This window comes from Zeugodacus cucurbitae, chromosome 6 (genome assembly GCF_028554725.1).
Source record: "Zeugodacus cucurbitae isolate PBARC_wt_2022May chromosome 6, idZeuCucr1.2, whole genome shotgun sequence".
In the NCBI taxonomy this organism is placed as follows: Eukaryota; Metazoa; Arthropoda; class Insecta; order Diptera; family Tephritidae; genus Zeugodacus; species Zeugodacus cucurbitae.
In genome coordinates, this window is record NC_071671.1 from 36,131,928 (window position 1) to 36,159,760 (window position 27,833).

At 34.5% G+C, this 27,833-nt stretch overlaps 2 protein-coding genes across 12 annotated transcripts in view; both read right to left on the reverse strand.

Moving 5' to 3' along the window:
• Positions 1–3,673: 3,673 nt before the first annotated feature.
• Positions 3,674–4,888, reverse strand: LOC105219856 (kelch-like protein 5). The gene is made up of 3 exons (XM_054233472.1): positions 4,875–4,888; positions 3,981–4,220; positions 3,674–3,875 (listed from the first exon to the last, which is right to left on the reverse strand). The coding sequence occupies exons 1-3, from the start codon at positions 4,886–4,888 to the stop codon at positions 3,674–3,676; spliced, it is 456 nt and encodes a 151-aa protein (XP_054089447.1).
• Positions 4,889–8,356: 3,468 nt separating this feature from the next.
• LOC105219853 (matrix metalloproteinase-14) overlaps positions 8,357–27,833 on the reverse strand; it is a 42,401-nt gene continuing 22,924 nt past the window's right edge. For 4 of the 11 annotated variants that reach the window (XM_054234636.1, XM_054234638.1, XM_054234635.1 and 1 more), the window contains exons 3-8: positions 17,210–17,616; positions 16,502–17,043; positions 16,055–16,431; positions 15,792–15,957; positions 12,042–12,059; positions 8,357–9,440 (exon numbers count right to left, since the gene is read on the reverse strand). In XM_054234636.1, the coding sequence (XP_054090611.1) occupies positions 9,289–9,440; positions 12,042–12,059; positions 15,792–15,957; positions 16,055–16,431; positions 16,502–17,043; positions 17,210–17,616 (1,662 nt within the window). In that variant the 3' untranslated portion in view covers positions 8,357–9,288. Of the gene's footprint in view, positions 9,441–11,981; positions 12,060–12,283; positions 12,735–15,791; positions 15,958–16,054; positions 16,432–16,501; positions 17,044–17,209; positions 17,617–27,833 lie in introns of those variants that run through there. The other 7 variants (XM_054234640.1, XM_011196195.3, XM_011196198.3 and 4 more) reach the window with 7 other exon arrangements.

Consider the following 27,833-nt stretch of genomic DNA (forward strand, 5'->3'; position numbering starts at 1 on the left):
CATTCAGTTGTATATAGATGCTAATTTAACATTATTTTACATCTAAATTAATAAATTGAGTGCTATTGCGTACGTTCAAAATTTATAAGCTAACAATCACAACATTGAAAATGTTAAATTGTGAGTTCAGCCTAATAATGCCTCCTTAATCAAATCAGAACCAAGATGAACAACTTCGGCGCCTCAATGTTGTTTTTGGGCTCTGTTAATTATCCTTTGGAGGATGGAGTCATATGTAGAAGTTCACGTAAGTGAGGAAAGTTTCTGATTGTCATTCACTGGGGAGTGGCCAGGAACGATTCTTTTACATGTGGCTTAAGCAGCTCACGACTTCCGGTCTTAGACCAAGTATCCTCTGGGTAGCCAACAGACATCCGTTTGGAAGCGAGCTAAAGTGAGAAGGCGAAACCCGCCCACCACATAAAAACACCCTCCAATGAAAAAGAAAAAACAGCCTCGGATGAGAGGAATGCACCTGGAATGTCCGGACCCTTAATTGGGAAGGTGCCTCTGCCCAGCTGGTTGATGTCCTCGTAAGAGTATAGGTTGACATCACCGCAATCCAAGAAATGCGATGGACGGGACAAGGACGGAAGAAGGTGGGTCCTTGTGACATCTACTACAGCGGCCATATAAAGGAGCGCAAATTCGGTGTGGGATTCGTGGTGGGAGAGAGACCTCGTCGTCGAGTCCTGGCACTCACTCCGGTGGGTGAACGTCTAGCCACAATCCGTATCAAAGCGAGGTTCTTCAACATATCGCTGATTTGCGCCCACGCCCCGACGGAAGAGAAGGACGAAGTGATCAAAGATACCTTCTATGAGCGCCTAGAACGTACCTATGAGCGCTGCCCCCGCCACGATGTCAAAATCGTGCTTGGCGATTTCAACGCTAGGGTGGGTAAAGAAGGTGTCTTTGGCACAACAGTCGGAAAATTCAGCCTCCATGACGAAACATCACCAAACGGTCTGAGGCTGATCGACTTTGCCAGGGCCCGAAATATGGTCGTCTGTAGTACTAGATTCCAGCATAAGAAAATCCATCAAGCTACTTGGCTGTCCCCGGATCGAATCACTCGCAACCAGATTGATCATGTTGTGATAGATGGACGACATGTCTCCAGTGTTTTTGATGTGCGTACGCTTCGTGGTCCCAACATCGACTCGGACCACTATCTTGTAGCAGAGAAGATACGCACCCGCCTCTGTGTAGAAAAGCGCACACGTCAACAAACACAAGGAAGGTTCGACATCGAGAAGCTGCAATCACAACCGACAGCCGAACGATTTTCTACTCGACTTGCACTCTTGCTCTCTGAGAGCACTCATCAGCATCTCGGTATAAGGGAGCTGTGGGACGGCATATCAAACTCCTTACGTACAGCTGCAACCGAAACCATTGGTTTTCGGAAAAGCCAAAAAACAGCTGGTATGACGAGGATTGTCGTCTCGCAGTGGAGAGAAAACAGACTGCCTACCTCGCAATGTTGCGATCGACCGCAACACGAGCGGGATGGGAAAGATACCGAGAGCTGAAGAGGGAAACGAGACGCATTTGCAGACAAAAAAAGAAAGAGGCCGAAATGCGTGAGTATGAAGAGCTTGACAAGCTGGCCGACAGGGGTAATGCTCGAAAATTTTACGAAAAGATCCGGCGACTAACTGAAGGTTTCAAGACCGGAGCGCACTCCTGTAGGACCCCCAGAGGTGATCTAGTTATTGATGACCAGAATATACTGAGTTTGTGGAGGGAACACTTCTCCAGCCTGCTGAATGGCAGTGAAAGTACAACACCAGGAGATGGCGAACCCGATTCCCCAATCGACGACGATGGAGCAGATGTTCCATTGCCCGACCGTGAAGAAATTCGAATAGCAATTACCCGCTTGAAGAACAATAAGTCGGCGGGTGCCGATGGATTACCGGCCGAGCTATTCAAATACGGCGGTGAAGAGCTGATAAGGTGCTTGCATCAGCTTCTTTGCAGAATATGGTCGGAAGAAAGCATGCCTGACGATTGGAATCTCAGTGTACTCTGCCCAATACACAAAAAGGGAGACCCCACAATTTGCGCCAATTACCGTGGGATAAGCCTCCTCAGCATCGCGTATAAGGTTCTGTCGAGCGTATTGTGTGAAAGACTAAAGCCCACCGTCAACAAACTGATTGGACCTTATCAGTGTGGCTCTTTAGACCTGGAAAATCAACAACAGCCCAGATATTCACCATGCGCTAAATTTTGGAGAAGACCCGTGAAAATAGGATCGACACACACCATCTCTTTGTCGACTTTAAAGCTGCCTTCGACAGCACGAAAAGAAGCTGCCTTTATGCCGCGATGTCTGAATTTGGTATCCCCGCAAAACTAATACGGCTGTGTAAGCTGACGTTGAGCAACACCAAAAGCTCCGTCAGGATCGGGAAGGACCTCTCCGAGCCGTTCGATACCAAACGAGGTTTCAGACAAGGTGACTCACTCTCGTGTGATTTCTTTAACCTGATGCTGGAGAAAATAATACGAGCTGCAGAGCTAAATAGAGAAGGTACAATCTTCTATAAGAGTGTACAGCTACTGGCGTACGCCGATGATATCGATATCATTGGAAACAACACCCGCGCCGTTAGTTCTGCTTTTTCCAGACTGGATAAGGTAGCGAAGCGTATGGGTCTGGTGGTGAACGAGGACAAGACGAAATATCTCCTGTCGTCAAACAAACAGTCAGCGCATTCGCGTCTTGACTCCCACGTCACTGTTGACAGTCATAACTTTGAAGTTGTAGATAATTTCGTCTACCTGGGAACCAGCATTAACAGCAATAACAATGTCAGCCTGGAAATCCAACGCAGAATCACTCTTGTCAACAGGTGCTACTATGGACTAAGTAGGCAATTGAAAAGTAAAGTCCTCTCTCGACGAACAAAAACCAAACTCTACAAGTCTCTCATCATTCCCGTCCTCCTTTACGGTGCAGAAGCGTGGACGATGTCAACATCCGATGAGACGGCACTAGGAGTTTTCGAGAGAAAGGTTTTGCGGAAGATTTATGGTCCCTTAAGAATTGGCAACGGCGAATACCGCAGACGATGGAACGATGAGCTGTATGTGTTATTCGACGACATAGACATAGTCCAGCGAATAAAAAAACAGCGGCTACGCTGGCTAGGTCATGTAGTCCGAATGGATGAAAGTGCTCCAGCTCTGAAAGTATTCGATGCAGTACCCGCTGGTGGAAGCAGAGGAAGAGGGAGACCTCCACTCCGATGGAAGGACCAGGTGGAGAGGGACCTGGCTTCGCTTGGAATAACCAATTGGCGCCAAACTGCCAGAAGGAGGGATACGTGGCGCGCTGTTTTGGACTCGGCTATAACCGCGTAAGCGGTGTCTACGCCAGTCAAGAAGAAGAGAAGTTAATTGTCCTTTGGATTTGCCAGACCGCCAATGGCTAGTCATTGGAGAAATCTGAAAGTAAATTTATTAATATTAAACAATAAAGTTGTGTTTACCAGTAACAAACCTCTGTCCACAAATTTTTGAATGGATCATAAGATGGCACACAAACGCCACCAACACTTTTTGTACCGCCTAACACATAAATTTGCCCCTTTGCTATTGTCAACTGGAAAAGGTAGAGCATAATAATTTATTCGAACTTGTGTATGTTTACCGTTAAATGTTAGCGTGGTTCCAGCATATCAGCACATTGTGTCCAAGTATTGCTCACTGCGTCATAGCATTCACAATCGGCAAGTGGTGTTCCTGCAGCTGACAAGCCACCAAAAACATATATTTTATCCTCAAATACCGGGACGTTTGCTTCAAAACGTGGTTTCAACAAATTGGCGACCTGCTGCCACTCTGTGCCGTTATTGTCTAACCTAATTGATAAATTATTATTATTTTTTTATTAATTATTTAATAAATTAATAGATTTATTAAGTAATTAATTAATTTATTTATTAATTAAAAAAAATTCCACATACCTATACACAGTTTCCAATGGCGCAGCTGCATTGTGCACATGTCCTCCCAAAACGTAGATGCTTTCATTCAATAGCGCCACATTCATGCCCCGTAAGTGCTGTGGCAATGCAGGCATGCTCTCCCACGTACATGTTTCCAAATTGTATTTCTCAACATTATTAGTGCTTTCAGACTTGTCATTGTAGCCACCAATAGTATTCAGCTTAAGCTTTAATTTTTCCTCCTTAGTTTGCAAATATCTGAAAAGGATAATAAAAAGATAAAAGTATATTCTAACAAAAGATTTTATGTTTAGTATATACATAAGGTTTGATATTATCAACTCACCTATCTGCCTAAAGTGGCATAATCCTTGTTCTGCTTCTCTTTTTAGTTTCGCATGTACGCACCAGATGTGCGTTGCAGCTCGCTTTGCCATTTTCTGCAGTTATTTCCTTAAAATAAACTGCAGCATCCAGTCAACAATAGTACCGCTCTGTAAAGAGAAAATTAAATATAAATAAAATAATCGGCCCTATTCCCGTTGTCGTTGTCGTTTTAATAGTCGTTTCTAAGTCGTCGTCGATCTTATCGTCGTTTCGTTCCTAAATTGGTATTCTTGAAGTATATCGTAACGCCTAAGAAAAGTTATCGAAATTTGTATACATATTTTATATAGTATACTTTAAGGCGCTCTTTTCCCATATACAAATTTCTTTCTTATGTAACGAGACATATTTTTAAAGCAGTCCTTAATGGATTTTATGCTACTCTCTATTGACTCTGAACAACGTTATCACTGTAATTATTGTACTTACGTCCAACAATGTTAGTCTTCCATCTTTATTTGATTTTTTAAAAGAAGTAGTGGTGACATCTGTGTCCTCCAAACTTTCTTCTGAAATGTGTTATACTTCCAGCGTCTCATGCTCCTTGCTTCTGTATAATCCGACTACTCTACCTAATGGTCCAGCCAAAGGAGACATGGTTAGGTGTTTATTAACTCCTCGTCTTGTTGGAGTACTATTTCTTTCTTCGTTTTGAATTTTAAGACGTTTCATATCTTAAATGTACTCTTAGATATAAAAATGCAATTTTATTAATGCCAATAATTTCCGACGCGAGATGGCGATGGATTGGATTTATTTTTTTTTTTTTTTAGAAAAAAAATATCCCTCCCAAAAAATCGATATTTAAAGGATTTATCCCTTTTCTAAAGTCCTTGGCATATGCAGGATATTTTGCCATTTCAGAAATTAAAATTTCAAACTGTTTCCGATTTGGAATTTTTATCTTCACTTCAAATATTCCTTCAAACAACCGCGTCGTTTCTATGTCGCTCACAATTATAGCAACGACAAAAAACGACTGTTTCTATGTCGTTTCTATAGTCGTTTCAAATTGAGGAATCTCAATTTATTTTCGATAAAAGTCGTTAACGCCAACAGGAATACCAAATAGGCGTTCTGAAGTCGTTTTAAAACGATAACGACAACGGGAATAGGGGCGAATATCAGTAACAAATTATTAATACGCACTTACATCCACTCACATCAAATTTTCTTTTCATATGAATGGCGGCCATGGCGGAGATTTTTATCGGTTCATTGTAGTACGTGCATCTCTCTCTTATACATGCAAAAAATAGGGTTATTGAATGTTGCCACTCTAACTACCGAGATTGCCATTTAACTACAAAAAGTTACTATTGCGTATGTGTTGGTAAAAGCTGAAAGACTTTGCATGTGTAGTGGTGTATGAGTTAGCTCCCAAGAATGATAGAAGACAAGATTACGACAGGCGTTTACAGCTAGCTTTTTTGGGTTTTAAGTTCCTGTTGAGTGACAACTTTCACGACCCCGAACACAACACAGCAAAACAAAATTGCACGGTGGTACAGAACAATAAAACCAAAAAATAAAACCAAATAGTTGAAGTCAAGGCTAGTGCTTAATTATTATTTAAAATTCTAAGTGAAAAATGTATTAACTTGAAAAAGAAGTCCGCAATGGCGGAATTAAACAACAATAGTACAAAAAAGTCGTTTATAAAGAATTTTTTTCACTTTTCCAACCAACAAAAAAGTTGGCAAAATGGCGAACTTTTTGTAACAAAACATATAATTTTAATTATAAATAAGCATTATTATATTGGATCATTTTATAAATGAAAATTTTAAGAATTATGTTCATTGTGATATTTTATCTGCACATTATTCAATTTGGTTCACTATGTTTCACATTTCTGTTCTCCATTTGATAATTCTTCTGTTTCCTATTCCCATTCGTGGGTCGTGAACGCCTCAGCCTTAGCTCCGTCTTGTAGGGATGGTTTCGCCCTTGATGTTGACTATTGTTGGCTTAGCTTCTATTGCGTGCTTCGAATTGACAGTGTGATAAAGTATTACTGTATCACCCCCATCAATTCCATATTTTGGCTTTAGAATACTTTTATTTTACGTTTTACTTATTTAAAAATGCATGCTTCAATAATTTAAACTTTAATTAGGCTGCAGATCACTGATTTAAATAAAACACGCAAAATAATACTTCATAAGCAGCCATGATATAGCTCAAAACAAAACTTGTTCAAACACACGAGAACTTTTGTTGTTTCTTTCTCTCATTCAGGGTGCTGTACGACAAAAGAGTTGAGGTAAATGTTCATGCACATTTTACCCTTTGTTGCAGATGTGTGTATGTAGTGGTATTATTAAAATTTCTTTGAATGTGTTGGAGTTTCAGTACCCATGACTTGCTGGGAAGGTTTCTGTGTTTACAATTATGTGGAAACCGAGCGTTGCCACATCTTAGAAACTATATGTGAAGGATTTTGCAATACTGCGTTTTATTTATTTGCATATCATAGTACTTTGTCGTAGAGCTTTCTTCTGCATCAAGTATGTATATAACAATTCTTTCCAGGGATGTCTGAATTTTTTTTCGAGTAGAACTATTTTGTGCATTGGAGGCCTTCGGCTGCGCTTTAAAGAAATAACCCTGGTGTGTCCAAAACCAGGGGTGTTCGAAGTTTTTTGAAGTAGAACTCCTTTCTGTGATAGTGGCCTTCGGCCGCGTTTTAACCCTTTCATGTCCAATGTTGCCTATAGGCAGCGATTTATGTCAGATTGCTGCCATGATCTGTCACTTCAGCACTTTGACAGCTAATTTTTCATTTGGGAAAACAGGTTGTAGCGATAACACCATTGGAATGCGCTCACCACTTGTCGACATTTTATTTGTTTTACGTCTTAATAAATTATTATATTTTATATTAAGCTGTAATCGATTGGTCACTTATCTGCTCGCTTGTCAAAAATTGTACATGGGAAACAACAACAAAGTCATCCAGTTGAATTCGTGCAAAATAATATGCAGATACCTCATTAAAAATTTTATCACCGCTTGCTGAGTGCTGCCAAATTTTTTTTTACAGATGTAGACTAAAGGACAATTTTTTGACAATAATGACAATACAGATATATGTATATTTTTGTTGTACTTTGAAATACATTTAAATTGATTAAAGAAAACGTAAGGCATTGATGCAGCACCAAATCGACTGTTTACTTAGTGGTCGTGGCCCCGCCCCATAAAGAGGGGGGCAAACCAATAAAGCTATACTCGTATAAACCAAAATTTCTGCGCCTTACGTACCCAATTACACACCATAAAAATCGGAAAACAACCACGCCCACCTCCCATCAAAGGTCATATGGAAAACTACTAAAAGTGCGTTAACACACTAACTAAAATCGTCGCAAACACAAAATTTTACAGAAGAAATGGCATAGGAGAGCTGCACTCAGATTAAAAAAAAAAGGAAAATGGGCGTGGCGTCGTCCGATTATGTCAAAAATCATATTTCAGAAACTACTAGACCGATTTCAATTTTGAATTCCTTTTGATTCGATGCTAATAAGTGTTCAGTCCTAAGTCCGATTTACTTAAGAAGATGGATATATTTTCACTTTATAGGTAACTTTATAATGATCTGTTTCTATATTTATGCACATTTTGAATCTCGGTTTTTAATGTCTTCATTAGGTTACACTTTTTTCGCATTCGACTGTTAAATGACCAACGAAATTTTAGTTTCTTTTCTATTGTTATTATTGTATTGTTGTAAAATTCGAAAGAATTCATTCCCAGGAGTATATACAATTTTAATACCACTGGTAATTGATTGTTCTGTCTGAACTCGTCGCTTAAGTAACTGTTGTCTAATAATACATATGTGTATAAAGTTCCTTATATGTAGGTTAAATGACTTCCTTAATTCCCATGAATTAATTAGTGCCAAAGAAATCCCATACTTTTTTATTATTTTTTATTTATTGCTTCTTTTTCCCGAAATGAATATATTTATATAGAATATCTAAAATGAAACAGCAATATTTTAGTGTATGTTTGTATTTTGCGACAATTCCATTTGAGCTCATTCACTTAAGTATATACAATCATTTGAACAAACCTATCATGACTTCGATATCCGGAGTTAAATATTAATTCCGTGGTTTGAAAATGTCTCTACATACAATAAAATGTACAATAGCTAAGATATAATAATAAAAATGTTATTACAAATGCGATCTTACATATATCTCTTATGAATAAAAAATAATTTACAATTTACTTTACATGGTTATAAGGCAATATTATTATCGAATATTATCAATATTAAATACTTTTAATTCCAATGCTGAAATACAATATTTAATTATTTATGTACATGTAAACATTTCGATGCCTACCAGGTATGGCAACTTAACTCGATTAAGAGACATTTTTAAGAGAGCACTTTAAGTGGTTTAATATATCTGGAGCAAAAATATGTGACGCATATTAACAAATGGTTAAATTTCGTTTCGAAAATATTCCTTTGTCGATTTTATACTCTTTAGACATTAGAAGTAAACTTTTGATTTCTTTAGAGCTCGAATTAAAAAACTCTGAATTTTCAAGAATGTGGTTTTCAATGGCTGAAGGGCACTTTATACATAACTTTGTAGCCACTCTTCTGCCCCATTACCACAGATGCTATTATTTGGAAAACTAAAGTACGTAGTCTACACTAAGTTAGCTAAAATGTCATAATTTTTTGCATCGCTTAAGCTAAGAACTAACAGTAAATTATTACCTAAGTACATATGTACGTTATTATAGTTAATTATATATTCCTTTAAAGCTAATTTTCGTGTACATGAGTTCCAAACGCTTAAGGAGGGGGAGGCGCGGCCACTTATTGAATTGGGTGAAGAGTTGTGTACAGTTTCTTTGCTCATATATTTGGCGTTATATTATTGACGTAAATACACGTCCATACGTTTTATCTGCTCTTAAACTTATTGATGAGCACCACCAAAGCCGTCGCCAAGTGCATACTCCAACTGTGTGATGTGTGAAATTTGTTCGCAGAATTGCTTTGTCTCGAAACATCGGCTTGTGGAGATTCGTCATGAGCTTGATGGTCGTCATTTCCTGTATGTGAAATGAATCTAATTAATATACATACATACATTAAATGGCTACTAATGAAGAGTGCTAATATTTTTAGAGGCTAAATAAAGTATATTGTTACAAGACTACATTAAATTAAAGTATGCATAACTTACTAGAACGTATTCCCCATGTAACTTCGTATTATAAAATCTACGATAAAGTTTTTAAAACACAATATCTGTATGTAATTTTTGCTCGATTTTTTCACGAAATGTTTTATTGCATTAAATATTCAAACTTCAGTTCTCATCGTACCAAAAAAGCAAAGCCAAAAAGTACATACTTGTACACTTTGATTTCTGTACTATTTTATAAAAATATTTCAATACGTTGGGGATTATTTATTGATATATTTCTAATAACTTAAATTGGATGTACTGTTACTAAAACAGTTATCAAGTAATATATTTATTTTGCCAGCAATAAGGTTCTGTTATACAGAGATGAAATAAGAAATTAATCGAGTTTCTTTAAAATTTAGCGCATGAAATTCGACCGTTGTAAAAACTAAACAGTTTCATCTTTATTTTTCTGTATGTTTTTTCGTCGAGATATTTTAACATACGTAATTAATACACATTAAAGCTACATATATATATCTTTTGTGAAATATATACATATGTATTATATATACAAAATACTTTGTGGGTAGAGCACAAGCGTAAGGTTGCATATATTTACGTATAGTAAGGATCATTCAATTATCAAAAGTTTGGAAAAATTATAACTAAAAACTCACAAAGAAATCATAGATTAATTGGAACTATACTAATCTTCAATTTGTCATATTAAACCTTGCAATAGTCCATTAACAGTAGATTTACGGAACCCGTCAATTTGACGTGTTTGCGATTTAATGCTTACAAATTCTTAACATAGATACAGTATTTTTTAATTATTAGGGTACAGCCAAGGTGGAGTTTATATACATATAAAATGTATTATGTATATAGTTTTTATAAATAATTTACAACAAAATCGCATTTAAACATACCGAATTTCGAGTCCGTAAATCTAATGTTAAGAATCAGGATATTTCATTATTTTTAGACACAAAGATTATATTTTAAAGTTGGAAGTCCTAAATTTATAATCTATTTGATTTTTTTTCTTTTTCTAGGTGTTTGAATATATTATTAATAGTATATATGTATCAACATATTAAATGCAAAAAAATAGAATATTAGAACTAACTAACTATTATCACAAAGCAATTTTCAATGAAATGTTTGACATTTCGCGTACATATAATTTGAGTTTAATTAAAAAAAAAAAACATTTTTATAGGAAGCAAATACATTTCGTTGTCCTGAAGTATTTTTGGATGTTCAATTTCTCTGGCAATAAAGCTCGAGTTTGGATAATGACGATTTCATGCACCCTCCTCACACTCTGTATTAATTGTATGATTCTGAATGAATATTAGTAAAATGAGAAGAAATTAATTTCCATCATTATTTTGCTGTACAAGGTAATGAATATCCGTTAATTGTATATAAAAAATCCCCAAGTATTAATATATTTATATTATATACTAAAAACAATTAAATGTGAATGTTTTATTGAAACTGCTCTGGAGATGTGGTTCTTTATATAAAAATAAAAATCAGCATTATGAACAATATTGACCAAAATATATACATAAGTATACTTATATATTAGATTTATATTTATAACAGACATACATACATAAATTCATTAAGAGATTCAGTTGTAAATTGTTCGAACAATTTTGTGATTATATTCCCATTTGACTATAAGTACGAATTCGCCTCAAAAATATTGAAGAATTTTTGTGAATCGTTTTCCATATGTGTTGTGGCAAGAAATTTGGTTGGGTTTCTGATAAGAAATTTTCACTTCTTACAAAAATCGAATAACAATTTACATAAAAATCTCTTAATGAAGCGTTTTTCATATGGCTACAAAAGCAATAAATGTGATTATACGAAAGTTTCTACTAAATTATGCTTAAACGTACTGTGAAACGACAATAAATAATAACTCTCACGTACATTTTCTAGCATTCGTTCGGAATGTGTGGTGTTATTGCTTAGCAAGCAATAATTTCACATTAAAACGCATGCGACGCGTAAGCAGGCAATACGGCATGGAGACGGTGCGACCACAGAAGTAAGCGCTAGTTTTCTTTTTCGTGATAGTGCAGCTTCAACTGTTGCTACTGCTGCTGGACGCACAACCTCCATGAGCTGGACATAGTTTGACGAAGACAAGCGATATGTTATGTTTTGATGAATGAAGAAGCTGGATGATAATAACGATGGGCTGGATGGGCTGTCTAGTTCCAACACATGTACACGAAATAGTTGATATTAATCAACCGTAGTTGCTTTGCATATCTAATCCCTTACATTAACCAATAAATGTACAAGCAATATCGTACTATAAGCCTTATCACTCTTACACTATTTCTTCATAATTACTAAATTATCGATTTCGATTTCCATAATTATTAAGTGTTAGATGACATCGTTGGATACAACTAAGAAATATACATACATATATGGTAAAATTAAAAGAAGGAATTCGCTATGCTCCACATCCAACCAGGGATATTACCTCTGCCAGGTTTCTCATCTTTCATTTGAAAGAAAATATTTACAAATTTCCCACAAAGGAAATTTTTCGTCGCAATTATATGTATGTAAGCGTTGGTGGCAAAAAGAGAAATGTAAAAATTATTGAAATCAAAATTTGTACATATCAACTTTTGTGGTGTGCATAAAATAACAGAATTATCGTCTGTCAACCAGCGATTTTCAAATACATATATACATACATTAAGAAGCAGCAATCATCTAATTCTAACTACTGACATAACTAATTTCTATAAATACAACTACAAGAACTTTCTAAACAGTGATTAGTGAACGTTCTAGTAAATACTTATATTTATTACTAAATTTAATAAGCGAATTGCAAAAACGCGGCTAATGGGTTTCAGACTACTGAATGCTACATACAGATCTGCAACGATTACACATATTACATACGTACGCAGATTTGCCACAATGAGCGTGTCAAAATACTCAATCATACAACACATTTGGTTAGTTTTGGTACACAAGAGTGGACATTAATTGTCGGCAATAACACGGTATACTCGTATATACAATTCGTACACACTACTTAATCAAATTTGTTACCAACTTCAAATGTGTTCTACGTAATGTATTATACTATATATTTGTAACTACATACATATTTGTATAAAATAAACGATTTTGTGAGTTCAGCCACGTTTTTTAATACCTGCAAAATAAACCAAATTCAACAAATTGTGTTTTAGAATAAGTACGATACATTGTTTTGAAAACTATCTCATAATAATGAAATCCCTAACCGATTAAAGTTAATCACTCAGAGGTGCAGTGCAAAGTGCTTGGACAATTTGCAATCTTAAGGAAAGAAACAGTTATGTATTTGCATTTAACACTAAACCTACCATAGGGGTCAAATGACAGTTTAATTATTATATGATAATTATTTTGTGTTTATTGTTTATTCTAAATTCTGTATTAATAACAATCAACTAGAAAATAGTAAAACTTTTATTTCAAAAGTGGTCATTTGACCGCCATCTATAGAAATAGTTATGTATATAAAATGTGTCGGTAGGTTTAGTGTTAAGTACATAATAGAAATATCAGTTCAAAATTAACATTCACATATAGGAATAACGTCTTCCAAAAACAAAAAAACTAAAACATTATAGAGCAAGTTGTAGTATGAGTTAATCAATTAAAGATTTAATTAGTTACAACCATTCAAATAATTGCATAAAAACAATGTGGGTGTAATAAATTTAATTATTCTTTAAATATGAAATTACAATAAAATTTGCTACTTGATTAAATATATATGTACATATATATATAACTTGGCATGCACCTTTTTTCATACACATACATATATTTCATCACTATTCAAAAACATGCTAAAATCTGTTCAACATAACATTACATTGTTCCGTCTACGAGTATATTTAACACATACATATATGAATATTACCCACATAAATAATACTTTATTCTATAAAACAAAAGAGTAATCAGAGAGAGCGATTGATCGATTTTAATTTTTAAATTATAGAAAGAATAGCAATGTGTGTATAAAGCTTAAAATCGTAGAGAATAGTCTAATAGAAAAATTAACATGTAGACTGGTTATATAATAGTGGATAGTTCTTCTGCTACTATATTATACCCCTGTGCAGATTGGCAGTTCTATTTACCAATTCACACTCTCCTAAGCAGAAAGTACCATAGTCAGTGTTTTCTAATTTATCTACATATGAATATATATTAATTTATATATATACATATATACAGTGGAACTTCTCTAACTCGAATCACCATAATCCACAAAAAAACTTCGAGTTCGAGAGATTTCGAGTTATAGAAATTTTCATTAAAACATAAATTTTTCAAAAAGCTGTAAAATATAGGTTTTCCCACATTTTTAATTATTTACTTCGCAAAGAGTTTTATTTAAATACATTAAAACATGTATTCTGTAATTTTGTTTGTTGCACTTTGCTATTGTTTGGCTCTTGACGTCTTTATTACACGATTTATGAAATCTGTAAGTGATAACATATTTTTGTTAGCCTCCATACGAATATAAGGACTCCTTTAAAATTGTTCCTTGATAGTAAAATTTTAAATTTGTATTATATCCTGGTCGAAAAGTTCGATTTATGAACGAAAATTTGTAAGAAATTTGACTTCTATTGCCAATTTAGGAGTTCGAGTTATGGAGAACTTCGAGTTATAGAAGTTTGAGTTATGGAAGCAAATTTGTATGTATGAAATTTGATTTCTAAACGCTATTGCCAATTCAAAAATTCGAGTTATGGAGATCTTCGACCATATAGAAGTTCGAGTTATAGAAGTTCCACTGTATATACATATATCATATGCTAAAATGCTGACTCTTACGAGATTAAATGAATTCCAATTATTCTGAATTTATTTTTAAAATAAGTATTATATTATGCTAATAAAAACACCAAAACTATGTATTTTTTATCTATATTGTTTCAGCCGCTAATAATTTTGTTGTTGTATTAGTGAACGAGCAATAATTAGTTAAGGTCTGTATACACGTGCGAAAATAAACCAAGTGCTTTTGTTTAATACTTTGTTATATACTGCATATTGTTATCATATAGTATTTGCATTCTGTTTATAATATGTGTTTATATTATATTATTGTATATGTAATCACTATTATCCAAATGTAGTTTAGTGAAACCGACCAGGTTACAGTTTCTAAAGAAACTTGTGAGTTTTCTATTCAGTTGGTCTCGGTAAGTATAATTTGTTTTTGCCATCAATGTTCAAGGTTATCAATATTATATTTTGTATTAATATATTTAACGGTATGTTGAAGGAACACGGAATGATAATGAACACGGGATCAATGAGAGCCCTAACAATTACATACAAGAGACGAGAAAATTAGATTTAATATAGGATGAGTATAAAAGTACTATCCACCAAGCAATTATATAGTCGACAATTCAACAAAGAAGAGGTTTTAAATGTTAGTGTGAATATTGTCACATAGTGCTTTTATTACAATTGAGTAAATTTATTCGAATATCATACGATTATTAGTAAAATTATTACATGTCTATAAAAATTATATCGCACGTAGGTATGTATTTTTGTTGTTATTTTGTTCAAAAGGTTTACATGAACATTGCATAGTTTTATTGCAGAAAGCCTGATGTGTCCATTCTTATTACTTTTTCGCGCAGTTGAAAAAAATTACACAATTCTGTACATATACGAATGTTCATAAGGGGAGATAGGAATGAGTGTGGTTGATAATTCGATGATAAAATGTAATTTTATAAATTTAGCTTATAAATTTAATATTTACGAGTATATATGATAACATGCATTGTGAGTGAGCAAAGTATTAAGCTTTGCTACTTATAACCAATATTAGTTGAAATGAAGTTATTACAGCGCAAATGAACACCAGGACACTTCCAGAGTCGTCTATTTTTTATGTATGCAATTTTACAATAGAAGTAACACAAGAAACAATATTACAGCTAATGAGTTTAGACAATTATCAAACTATAGACACATATGTATAACGCCATGAGATGTAACATACCATTTTGATCCTTTTTGTAACATTTCAAAGAAATTTCAAATTATTCCCAATTAAATTATTTTAAACGGATAAGAGATCTTTAGAAGTTAAAAACTTTACATTGGTTGTGATATTTATATTTAACGGGTGATTGCTTTTTTCATTCTCACAATGTGCTCCTCGGTCGGTTCCACTCACCTGCTTCGAATTGTAGTGATTCATCATTTTCCTCATTGTTGTATACCGAGTGCAAAAGTGGTTCGTCGGAACTGTCAATAATATTACCTGTTGATGACGGCACATTCTTGCAGCCGAACCACCAGTGAGCAGATGGGCGTGGGAATGGCGGGTTTGCTGCATCGACCTATACAAACAAGCGAAGAGAAATTTATATGAGTTAAACCAGTTTATTAAATTTAACTTTTAAGTTTGCTTAAATCTATGTAATGTAAAAAAATTACCGAGAAAGTTCTGTCGTTGAATCGATAGTATTTGTCACCCTTGAAAAAGTACGTGTATCCATTGGTGTATTGCAAAGCAGCATCAATGTTATTAGGCAAGCCTTCCCAATTTGAGATGGGTTTCGGATAACTTGATTTTACTGGTGGTCGCTTTAGCGGGTCGAAGCGCCAAAATTTGCTACCTTTGTAGAAATAAATCTTTCCATTACCGCCCCAAACCATAGCTGCATCTAAATGATCTGGTATTCCTGTAAATCCTTCACTAATTTCTTTTGGATAATCACCATCCATTTGACGTCCATTGTAGCGCCAATATTTAGTACCCTTGAAGAAATATGTCTTGCCATTTTTGTAAGAGAATGCTGCATCAATATCGCCTATTTATGAAATCACAGATATATTTGTTTAGTGATTGCTTGATTTGCGAACAATTTAATTTCATCTTACCCGGTAATCCCGGCCAGCCTTCAGATATAAGTTTGGGATAACCATCAGCAATAGAGTTTTCAGTAAGCCTGTAATATTTGTTTCCTTTGAAGGCATATGTTTGTCCATCGGCCGAATTAAATAAGGTATCAACTTTGGGATCTTTGCAAATAATATCGTCTCGTGGCGCTTTTGGTGGTGAAAACACTGGTCTTTGGGTAGTTCTTGGGAAACCGCCACGATCAGATACTCCCACAGTTTTCTTACCATACAGAGCTTGAATAGCTAGAACGTCGTCAGAGTCAAGTTTGAATACGGGATCGAACCCACGATAAAAGGGTGCCATCAGTGCAGAACGTACATCTGAGTGAGACAACCCCAAAGAATGACCAAATTCGTGGGCTGCAACTTGGAAAAGGTTTGTTCCACGAGGTGATCCAATCGTCCATAACTCAGCGTCGTCGAAATGTGCATCACCGCCAAAAACAGGAAAAAATGCGTGAGCTAAGGTACCACCAACACCATCAAATGCATCACCATCACCATGTTCACTTTCTACGAATCTATAAAATATGTTAATGATATTAGCAAACGATACATCAAGTCATCCACTAACTGAGATCTACCAACACTCGTCTGCATACACTTTATGTATGTACTAATTAATTTCATATGAGGCCTATTAAAATTTTCAAGATATGTATGTATTAACTTATATAAAGAGCTTACTTAATTTCTATATGAACGGGTCCAGAAGCCTTGGGAGTAAATGACAAATCTGTGAAATCGCTCCATACACTGAAAGCACGTGATATTTCGGCGTCAACATCGTTACGTTTGAGTCGTTTAGGATATTTAGATATTTTATATGTCAAAGCCTTAACGCGCCACCTGCTTCCCTGTAGGGCATATCGCTTGGAACGACTATCGGTGCCGAACCCCACTTTATCCCTAACACCACATCGTGGCAGTGACATTAGTCCCAAAGTTTCTTCATCCAAGTCTCCGGTTACATTTAAGCCAGCGAAACTCTGGAAATCCTGCACAGCTTTATTCCATGTGCTTGCATCCAGTAAACCGCCGTTAGCAGGATTACGAGCTGATGCTGGTAGATATCCGAATTGTGATAGATAAATCTGAATAAATAACAAGTAGTAGAAATTGAGATATTGACATACATATAAGGATGTACATTTATAGATATGTATATGCAATTTATGAATATAATTATTATATCATTCTTTCTTTTTCCCTGGTAATTCATGTACATATATATCAATGGAAAGTGGACTTTTCAATCGTCAGTACTTTCGGTCAATAAAGTATAAATAATCTAGATCTATCACATCGGTAAACTCAAATTTTGTTTACTGAATTGTTTAACTTTCCGAGGATATCTAGAGCTAGACTTAGATTGTATGGTGGACCCTAACTGAGATTTTCTAGATTGAGAATGATATCAACTTGATAGGAATATATGTGTATATGTATTTATTTTAATTTGAAGAAATATTTTGTTTAATTTCTAAGACTCAGCGGTATCTCGTACAATTTCAATATAATTTTGACATTTTAAACATTAACCTTGCGGAAAATGTATTAATTGCATACCAGATAAGGTTAGTTAAATACTTTTACCTTGATTGGAACCACAACGGTTTGTTGTGAAACTCAATTATTGTTTACATATAATTGTAATATACATATAGGAAACATATTTGTATGTACATATTAGTCAATACTGCATGCATTTTACCCGACAGTAACGAACTAGTTAGGAAATATACCAGTACGCAACTAGGAATTCCAGTATACTAAATAATCACGATTATACAAATTAAAGACGTAGTTTTTAATGATGTATAATATCGAAGACAGTCAGCTATTAGATCTGACAGTTCACACTAGTTGTCATGTACATAGTTTACAGGATATGCACGAATGTACATTAGGGTGGCCCTTATTTTCCAAAGTATTTCGATTCTCGATCGCATCCCCTAGAAATATGCGAATAGCCCAAAAACTAGTATATACAAAGTTTTGGGTCAACCAAAAAAGGTTTAGAGGTTGCGCAAGGAGCTTGAAATCCTGAAAAATTAAGAATTTTTGCCATTTTTATGGCTCCATATTTCAAAGTCACACTATCTGGTTTCCATACCGTAATAAGATCTGCATTTTATTACCTTTCCAAAATTACCACAATCTTAAAAATCGGTCGATTGATGATAGAGTTACAGAAATACAAACATGAAAGTAAATTTACTGTGGTGTATTCTCAAGCGCCGTGGGATAAGCCTCCTCAACATCGCATATAAGGTTCTGTCGAGCGTATTGTGTGAAAGACTAAAGCCCACCGTCAACAAACTGATTGGACCTTATCAGTGTGGCTTTAGACCTGGAAAATCAACAACAGACCAGATATTCACCATGCGCCAAATTTTGGAGAAGACCCGTGAAAATAGGATCGACACACACCATCTCTTTGTCGACTTTAAAGCTGCTTTCGACAGCACGAAAAGGAGCTGCCTTTATGCCGCGATGTCTGAATTTGGTATCCCCTCAAAACTAATACGGCTGTGTAAGCTGACGTTGAGCAACACCAAAAGCTCTGTCAGGATCGGGAAGGACCTCTCCGAGCCGTTCGATACCAAACGAGGTTTCAGAAAAGGTGACTCACTCTCGTGTGATTTCTTTATCCTGTTGCTGGAGAAAATAATAAGATCTGCAGAGCTAAATAGAGAAGGTACAATCTTCTATAAGAGTGTACAGCTACTAGCGTACGCCGATGATATCGATATCATTGGAAACAACACCCGCGCCGTTAGTTCTGCTTTTTCCAGACTGGATAAGGTAGCGAAGCGTATGGGTCTGGTGGTGAACGAGGACAAGACGAAATATCTCCTATCGTCAAACAAACAGTCAGCGCATTCGCGTCTTGGCTCCCACGTCACTGTTGACAGTCATAACTTTGAAGTTGTAGATAATTTCGTCTACCTGGGAACCAGCATTAACAGCAATAACAATGTCAGCATGGATATCCAACGCAGAATCACTCTTGCCAACAGGTGCTACTATGGACTAAGTAGGCAATTGAAAAGTAAAGTCCTCTCTCGACGAACAAAAACCAAGCTCTACAAGTCGCTTATCATTCCCGTCCTGCTTTACGGTGCAGAAGCTTGGACGATGTCAACATCAGATGAGACGACACTAGGAGTTTTCGAGAGGTAAATTTTGCGCAAGATTTATGGTCCTCAGAACATTGGCAACGGCGAATACCGCAGACGATGAAACGATGAGCTGTACGAGTTATACGACGACATTGACATAGTTCAGCGAATAAAAAGACAGCGGCTACGCTGGCTAGGTCATGTTGTCCGAATGGACGAAAACACTCCAGCACTGAAAGTGTTCGATGCAGTACCCGCCGGAGAAAGCCGAGGAAGGGGAAGGCCTCCACTCCGTTGGATGGACCAGGTGGAGAGCGACCTGGTTAAACTTGGGATCTCCAACTGGCGCCGAACTGCGAAGGAGAGAGAGAGGTGGCGCACTATCGTCGATTCGGCTATAACCGGCTAAACGGTTGCAACGCCAATCACATCACATCAATGCTTGCTGAATACGTATGGGGCTTGTACAGAAACCTTGACACATCGGAACATTCACGTCAAGCTAAATACAGGAAAGCATATTAAGTTTAATCTTTAATCCATTGTCCTACTACTGCTGAAGCAAAAAAAATAAATATGTACATACTATAATAAACCACTATTAAAACAAAATTATAATTTTTTTATCAATCGTAAAGAGCTTTATTTACAACAATGGTGTCTTTGGTGACCCCCACTGAAATTTACCGCCAAACAATTTCGTAGAATATTTTAATCCTTAAATGTCCTTTTTTAAAGGATATGTTAGGAAAGGATTAACTTACAACATTTTTTTCATATAGTATAATGCTCCCTTCGACCAAAAAATTAAAACTTTGATCCACTGTAAAAAAAAACTCAGACGTGCTGGACCATAAGTTTGTTCTACAAAAATGATCTACTCAACATACCCTTTCAGAATTATAGGGTCGCTATTCTGTTCCATTCAAAAAGTCTTCATTTGTTGGACAGTGAAATTAATTGTGTTTTTTGAAATTTTAAAACATTTCATAGAGTAGTTTTCTTTGAAGTATTCCCAAATTTCAGTTATTTTGGCGATCACAATGGGTATGTATGTACCTTAAATTATAATTCTAAATTAAAAAACTGAAAACAGTCATATTATTAATAATAATACATATGTATGTATCTCTTATGGGTCTATTCCCAAAATAATTCGTTACGTAAAATGTACATAAAGCTAATTTAAAGTATAGTTAATAATATAATTTTGTATACATTTGGCTTACATATCAAATTATGTAAATATGTAAAATTTTGTGTTCCATTATTTGCACAGCAATAGTATATACATATATATATATATATATATATCTCAAGGTATAATTCGATTTTTTAAATAGAAACAAACTGTATGAATGAATACTTTTGTATTTATTTACACATGTAGTAAGGTATGGCATTCGCAGAGGACAACTCGGTGCTCCTGTCCCGCTTGTAGGTTGAAGTCAATTTTCTACTCATATCCGATGCGAAACGCAATAGACTAGAAATATATATGGAAGGACCAGGTGGAGAGGGACCTGGCTTCGCTTGGAATAACCAATTGGCGCCAAACTGCCAGAAGGAGGGATACGTGGCGCGCTGTTTTGGACTCGGCTATAACCGCGTAAGGGGTGTCTACGCCAGTCAAGAAGAAGATTCTCAAGCGTCGCATGCTCGTGATATACCGTTATAACGGTTCTAATGTTATTCTTATTATCTTATTACGGTATGGGAAACCAGTAAGGGATAGTGTGACTTTGAAATATGGAAGTCTGAGACATAAAAATGGCAAAAATTCTTATTTTTTTCAGGATTTCAAGCTCCTTGCGCTAACCTCTAAACCTTTTTTGTTTGACCCAAAACTTTGTATATACTAGTTTTTGGGCTATTCGCATATTTCTAGGGGGTGCGATCGAGAATCCAGAAACTTTTTTTATCCTCCATACAACTAAGGGCCACCCTAATGTACATATGTGTTATGCATTATACAAACTAGGTAATTCATATAAATGTATACACATATTCGATGTATTTACCAAGCTTTTTCTCAAATACTTCGATCTAATATTTTTTCATTTAGAATAAAAATCACATTTATTTATTACTCATTAATAACAACAAATATGAAAAAAAAACATTACAAAATATGTATATGTTTTCCTTTTGACAATACTCAGCGCATTCAATGTCAAAAAAATCAAGAGGCACTTAAAAAGGGAAAATTGCAAACAATTTTGTTTTTGTGACTAAAATATTACAGGCATTTAAGCGGGGAATTCTAAATGTAAATTTAGAGAAAACAAGTAAGGAAGGGCTAAGTTCGGGTGTCACCGAACATTTTATACTCTCGCAATTTATTTATTTAATTTTATTAATATAACAAACAATTTGACACACATATTCGGCATACATATATGTATGTATATGGTATAAAGTCCATTGAAAGTTTGAAAACCCTAATATTAAATATATGGGAGATAGGGGAAGTAATGACCCGATTTCATTCATTTTTCGCACGGAGACATATTATTAGAAGAAATATATTCCCTCTGAATTTCTTCTAAATATCTAAGGTTTATGGTTTTTGACCCATAAGTGGGCGGAACCACGCCCATTTAAAATTTTTTATACCAGTTTGAGTGCAGCTTTTCTGTACCATATTTATAATGAAATTTAAGGTTTCTGGTGGTTTTCCTTACTGAATTAAAGCATTTTTAGTAGTTTTCAACATAACCTTTGTATGGGAGGTGGGCGTGGTTATGATCCGATTTCCTTCATTTTTGGACTGTATAAGGTAGTACCGAAAAGAAACGACTCTTGAAAGTTTCCTTGATATAGGTTTAGTAGTTTACGAGGTATGTACAAAAAACTTGGTAGGGAGCGGGGCCACGCCCACTTCTTCAAAAAAATTACATCCAAAAATGCCCCTTCATAGTACGATCCTTTGTACCAAATTTTACTTCCATAGCTTTATTTATGGCTTAATTATGGCACTTTATATGTTTTCGGTTTTCGCCATTTTGTGGACGTGGCAGTGGTCCGATTACGCCCATTAACCTTCTTATGGAGCCAAGAAATACATCTTCCAAGTTTCATCAAGATATCTCAATTTTTACTCAAGTTACAGCTTGCATGGACGGACGGACGGACAGACAGACATCCGGATTTGAACTCCACTCTTCACCCTGATCACTTTGGTATATATAACCCTATATCTAACTCGTTTAGTTTTAGGACTTACAACCCACCGTTATGTGAACAAAACTATAATACTCTCTTTAGCAACTTTTGTTGCGTGAGGATAAAAAGAACGATGTCGCCAAATAAGGTCACTTAAGCGTGAAAGACACTTAGTGAAAATTGTTTGAAATCCAAGCAGCCTTTGATTTTTGTTTGTTTTTACCAAAGAGTATTCAACAAAGTGAACAAAGTATATGACATTTCATTTTTTTTACCAGAATTTGACATGTTTGTTGCCATTGATTTAACCCTTACATTTATTAAAAAATTCAAATTTTGAAATTCAAAGAAAACAAATTTCAAACAAAAAAAAAATTTAAATGAATAAAAGAAAATGCCGAATACTTTCTGCTTATGCAAAACAACTCATGGAAGCAATTTACTAATGTTTTGTGCTCCAACTGACAAATTGCAAACAATTTTATCAATATATATTATATTGTTCACTTTGATTTTTTCTTGTGAAAATGTCAGTTGTGCGCATTTTTCCTGTATTTCACTTTTTTTTAATAAAAATGGAAATTGAATTGAAAATTGAATGAACTATTCGAATAGTGTAGAATAGTCGACAACGAACGGTTAACCGTATAGTGGGAAATGAGCGGTTAATCGAATAGTCGATGACTGACGACTAATGCCCTATTCGGTTAGTTAATTAGTTGAATACCAAGAGCTCTACTACGAACCGAAGGCGAATTCAGAAAAGTTCAAATTGGCGTGAAACACAATTTTGAAGAGATCGAGCCTTTATTCGAATTGAAAGAAGTCTTCCAAAGCGATATGAGTTACAAATATAACTATTTTATCCAATTAGAAAGGCTATTAGAATCATGTTCACATATAAGATAATATTTTGTAATACATTTTGAAAACAGTCTAAAATTCCCGATGCTATAGGAGCAGAAGTTATTAAATTGAAATACGCGTGTTTAAGTTCATTTACCCGTTGACGTGCTTTCAATTAATGCATACTCGTATGTATATATAATACATACATCGATATCTCGCTGACGCATGCGCGTACATATGTACATACATATATATCTGCCTTTGTGCGTATCTATAGCACCCGCAGATACTATGCTAGTAAATATGTAAAATATATGTACGTCGTGTTTTCAAACGTATGTGTGCATATGTATATCGCACGAAGTTAAAAATCAACGCGCAATCGCTTTGAATCGCATTTATTATTATTCTTGATGCGATAATTTTTTATTAACACTCCACAGCTAGACTTCCTACTGAACATTTCCTATGCATTCACCGAAACAAAACATTGCCATATAATTATTGCTTTGTATGTTTACGGTATACGTGATCATTTTCGAAAATCGCATAAGTAATACTCGTTCAACCGTCCGGTAACTGAAAAACAAATTCTTTTAGGATAGCACTATAATTGCGAAGATATTCAAAATCAGCTGGGAGGGTGGTGGATTAAAAAACTAAAACGTAATAAAAATCATTAGTATGTAATATGTAGAACTTATTTAGATATAGTATATGTATGCTATTATATACCATTGTATTTTTAATATCTATTGGGATTAGACACGTGCAAATTATTTTATGTGTGCATACATACTTATTTACGTACATATATGTATATAGTTAAAATCATTAAAGCTTATGCAACTTTCACGAATAACTCGGTAATTTGGGTAACAATTTGACAAATGCTTTTAATTATAACACTATACGGCAAAGTCGCCTTTTTTCTGGGAATTGGGCCAAGCTAAGTTTCCCAGGAGATTGAGTCATAAGTAAAAAAACTTGTATTCACCGATTTTCGAAGTTAGCTTCCAAAATCGAAATATTTGTATTCGAAGTTCGAAAAAAGGACTTTTTAAAAAAATTATTATGCTATTGCGTGAAATATTTTTATTATTTTTGGCTATTAAGATTTCTCAGTCTAGATAGCTATGAGAACAAGTAAAAATGTGTTGGGTGAAAAATTATTGTGTTATATATGTATGTGCATATATGTATATATATTTAAATATTATAGTTGAACCTTTACCTTTGACCTAATTATATTGCGCTAACAAGAAGTATTATATTATATTCAAGAAACTTAGTGTTCTTACTCCAAAAGAGAGGAAAATTTAAGGGTTGTATATACAGTAGAACTTTCATAACTCGAACTTTTGAATTGGCAATAGCGTTTAGAAATCAAATTTTATGCAAATTTCCTTCCATAACTAAAACTTTCTTAACTCGAAGTTCTCCATAACTCGAACTCTTGAATTGGCAATGGAGTAAAATTGCATACAAATTTCCTTCCATTAATCGAACTTGTCGACCAGTGCATAATACAAAATTTGAAATTTTACTATCGAGGCAGAATTTTAAAACAGTCTGTCTATATCGTACGGAGGCGAATAAAAAATATGATATTACATTATATATTGCATAAATCTTGTAACAAAGGCATGGGATACAGACGTCAAGACCCAAAAAATAGTAAACTTCAACAAACAAAATTACAGAATAAATGTTTTAACGGATGTACATAAAACTTGCGAAGAACTTCTATAACTCGAAGTCTCTCCAACTCGAAGTTTTTTTGTGGATTATGGTGATTCGAGTTAGAGAAGTTCCACTGTATATAAAATATATATATACATATGTATGTACATATATAAGTAGTGACTTTTGTACGTAAGTCAACTTAATTTATTTGTACATATTTCTCTGTGTCCTTCCATGAGTTCGTATTAGAACATTGCATGTAGCACGCTAATATTTGCTCCCTCTCTTATACATAGTTGCGTACATAAAAAGCACATATGAATGTATGTATATAGAGTTTTGTAGATATGTGTGCACATTACACCTTAGTCCATACATTTGCGTATACAACGGTTTCCGCAAACCGATAATCTTTAGCTGCATTTACGTCTAATTTTGACTTAAGTAAAATGATTGATCCTCAAATATAATTTTTAATTAGCAAATTATTATAAATAGAGCTCCTTTTATTCACATATGTATGTACACATACAAATTTATATAATTAAATTTAGTAAGAGCAAATAGTTAATATTATTGTGGAAAATAAGCTAACAATAAGATTAGGAAACACTGTTAGATTAAGGAAAGTATTATAAAATCTATGAAGTCTAACGAAATGTCTACAAGATGTTTCACTTTTATGGGTATGCCTAAATTTGGGCTTATACTAAGTTGACTACATTACAACGAGGTTTGCGGGAATTTTTGTTATTGGACAATACAATGAGCACGATTACGGGTAATGCTTATAAATAGGTTATACTCTAAAATAAATTAACGTTATTATACATAGGTATTTGCCAGACTTCGTTATATTCTATGAAATCTTTCTGTCGCGATTCCAGTGCTTGTAAAAATAATATTATCTGCTGCGTCTTATCGATCGAATCGTGTTGATTGGCAAAAAGCTTAAATTTAAGAGCCGTTGAGACTCTGCAGAGCAACAAAATATTTTAAAGGGATCGTAAACAGACTCAAATTTAACTAGTGCGAAAATATATGTTTGCAATTTGAAAATGAAAAAGGTACAAAGTCAGTGTTGAACTTAAATTCAACAAACCCAAAAAATAATAGTTTAGCACAAGTAAAAAAGCGGTTTTATATAGCTACAACGTATATGTAATCTTAAAAAATTTTGTCTCATCATATTTTGAACTAGTAAGGAAATGACGGGAATATTGTAGGACATCGCCATATACAAATTGTGAATTTTGTTTGGACCAAAGGTGTGACTTCCGTTCAATTAGTCGTAAATTAGTTTTGAACTACAGTTGAACTTCCCTAACTCGAATCACCATAATTCACAAAAAAAACTTTGAGTAAGAGAGATTTCGAGTTATAAAGTTCTCATTAAAACAGAAAATTTTTCAAAAAGCTGTAAAATATAGATTTATAGACAGTTTTATTTATTTACTTCGTAATTTTGCTTTTTGGAGTTTGAATATGCCCTGGTCGAAAAGTTCGATTTATGGAAGGAAATTTGTATGAAATTTGGCTTCTATTGCCAATTTAAGGCATGTTAAGGAGTTATGGAAGTTCAACTGTAGTAGATTCCACCACAGGTTACTACTACTCAAGTGCTTAAATTTGTTTTAATCTTATAAAAAATAAATATACATATATGTATGTATGTAGATACATATGTACCTTCACCACGCTCAATTTGATAATAACTCAGTACATATGTAATTAAAATGCATGTGAGTTTTCGTGCTTAACGGTTGTAAAATTGTTGTTAACGTTTAATAATGTTTGAAAAGATTTTTGCAAAGCTATTAGATGTATGTGTATCCAATATTAGTGCCGTGCAAAATAGAGATATACATTAATTAATATTTCATATTAATTAAAATGATTACTATCTCCATACTTTCAGTGCAATTCTGCAACGTTCACGGAATGCTTGCGGTCAAATTGTAATAATACTCATAATCCTTGACAACAAAGCTTATTGCACATATAGGTAGCACATTCTAGTAATCAGACAAATCGGAAATGGAAATTTATTGATTACATTTATTAAATTCGAACACATACAGTTGCACACCAATTATTCTATACGTATTTTGCAGCCTTGTTGTGTCACTTAATATTATAAGTGATTTGTGATGAATTTCAATTTAATTTCAACAAACTAGTGGAAAGTATTTTCAAAAAAGCTAGTATGCATTTAATAGCCCTGTTTATTAAGTTCTGGAGTCACGAAATGAATGACAAACATTATTTGCCTGTACGTATGCCCGTTGTTGTACTATTTGTTGCATTCATTTATTTCTCTTATGCATTCAACCTCATGTATTCAATTTGAACATTTATACCCGGGCAGAGTATATTGCTCAAAGCTATTTTCCTTCGTTTATGATAAATACGAAAAGTTAGCAATTTGAAAATGAAAAACGGACAAAGTCAGTATTATCCATCTAATTAAAAGTCAGTATTAAGTC